This window comes from Sinocyclocheilus anshuiensis, unplaced genomic scaffold (genome assembly GCF_001515605.1).
Source record: "Sinocyclocheilus anshuiensis isolate Anshui unplaced genomic scaffold, SAMN03320099.WGS_v1.1 scaffold199, whole genome shotgun sequence".
Classification (NCBI taxonomy): Eukaryota; Metazoa; Chordata; class Actinopteri; order Cypriniformes; family Cyprinidae; genus Sinocyclocheilus; species Sinocyclocheilus anshuiensis.
In genome coordinates, this window is record NW_015552582.1 from 1,566,962 (window position 1) to 1,569,138 (window position 2,177).

General features: G+C 38.0%; 1 protein-coding gene across 4 annotated transcripts in view; it reads right to left on the reverse strand.

Moving 5' to 3' along the window:
* LOC107665377 (ephrin type-A receptor 7) overlaps positions 1–2,177 on the reverse strand; it is an 88,252-nt gene that overhangs the window by 15,557 nt on the left and 70,518 nt on the right. For all 4 annotated transcript variants that reach the window (XM_016456241.1, XM_016456240.1, XM_016456239.1 and 1 more), the window contains exon 9: positions 1,257–1,312. In XM_016456241.1, coding sequence (XP_016311727.1) covers positions 1,257–1,312 — 56 coding nt within the window. The remainder of the gene's footprint in view (positions 1–1,256; positions 1,313–2,177) is intronic.

Genomic DNA, 2,177 nt, shown 5'->3' on the forward strand with positions numbered 1-2,177 from the left:
TGTCAACATATTCTGTTACACCAAATACACAAAATAATGATCTTTAAAAAAGCATCATATGACCCCTTTAAGGGAAAATTCACAGCTGAAAAGACGGGCTTTTAATAAAACTTGGCTGTCAATGCAGGAGAAACATGAAAACATTTGTGAAATCGAAGCTACGTGACTAGAGAAAGCAGAGAAAAAGGGCTGTGGTGTTTGGCGTTTATCCAACTGTCTGTGGGTGGAGATATAAAAATGCAAAAGTTTGATCTGTAGTAGTTTTAAGAAACCCCTGAAGCGGTCAAAAGTTAGCAAAAATTGTCAGCAAAAGTCTACTGGATGGTGTAAAACCTTGTATAAAAAATGATATATATTATGTAATTATATATTATAGTTATATTTATATAGTTGAAAAATTATAAGTATTCAAAGTTGCAACTAACTGAAATAAGTTGAAGCACTAAAATAAAAAATAAAAAGTCAACTAAAACTGAACTAAAACAACAAAAAAAAAAAACATATTTTTAAAAAAGCACTACAGTTTACTAAAATTTAAACAAAAATTAAAACTGAAAAAAAAAAAAAAATACAAGCAAATTCAAAATATCAATAAAAACTATAATAGTGTATAAATACTAGGGATGCATCGATACCGATACTGGAATCGGTATCGGGCCCGATACTGTGCTCCTGTACTCGTACTCGTTAAAATGCCCCGATACCAAACACCGATACCACACAGCATGTGATAAGCGCCATATTCAGACGGTATCGGGCGAGTACTGGAAAAAGTGGTATCGGTGGATCCCTAATAAATACTATTAAAATGACACTGGTATAGATTAACAACAGGCCATTTCTCAATTACCGAGCATAACATGAAAATAATTATCGACCAGAATTTCGATGTTGGTACATCCCTACTCTTATCGCTAGCTGAAAGCATTAACTTAAAAATGAACTCTGTATATGAGGATTTAAAGGAAAGGTTCTAGATACTTCATGAGAAGGCACAGCTGTAATGGTTGACCAGAACATGATCAATGATGTACAGCATGGCTCAGTCCTGCTCCTCCCCTCCTGTAGAGTTTAGTTCCAGTCCTGCTTTAACACACCTGCCTGTAATTTTCAAGCGTGAGCCCGAAGACCTTGATTAGCTGGTTCAGGTGTTTGATTAGAGTTGGAACTAAACTCTGCAGGATGGTTCTCCAGGAGCACGGCTGAGCACCACTGATGAGCGTGTGTACAATGAGCTGATGAAAGCTGGCACTCACATTGAAAGTAGAGCTCCTCGTCCCCTTCCTGATCGGCCTTACTGTAGCCACAGTGTCTACAAAGGGAACAAAAAGAAACGAATTAAAGGCCTGCAGTGACCAGACGTACCATTTCAAACATAATAGGGCTATGGAGGGCAATACATCTGGGCTCAACATGAAGAAATTGTGAAATCGGAAATGCTAATCAGAATGTTTTTCTTGACACGGAATAGAAATGCCATGAATTCCTGTTCCGTTCTGTTCCAAGAGTTTGGAGATAAATGAATCAATTAGATTATTTTTTTGTGTGTGTTTGGGCTGGCAAATTGTCTTTCAGAATGGCTTGAACAAACAGATTTAGGAAAAATAAACATCACGAATAAGTAAATGATCTGCAATCTGGAATTTCTAGAAATTATCTTGCCAGTTGATTGGAAATAACTCCATAATGAATTTAACTGATATGGAACACCAAAGCATTCAGAGCATTCAGTGTTGATGGACATGCAGGACAGCAATACGTGTTTGGGAAGGATTCATGGGAATTAGTTTATTCCAGTAATATGACAAACATAATGAGTGAAGTCTTCAGATGTAAAAACACGGGCGTTCTTGGTTCAACCATGACAAATAGGGATGCACCGATACCGATACTGGTATCGGTATCGGGCTCAATACTGAGCTCTTGTACTCGTACTCGTACTCGTTAAAATGCCCCGATACCAAACGCCGATACCACACAGCATGTGATAAGCGCCATATTCAGACAAAGAAACACCGACAACAGAACAACAGACAGCAGAATGGAGTTAAGGATGTCTACTACGAAGTATATGTATGCAATGAATATAACATTAAACATTCAGTATTAACGCCTGTATGGCTGATGTGCGCGAGCTGATAAACAAAGCACGCTGAGTGGATTGAGCGCGCGGCGGC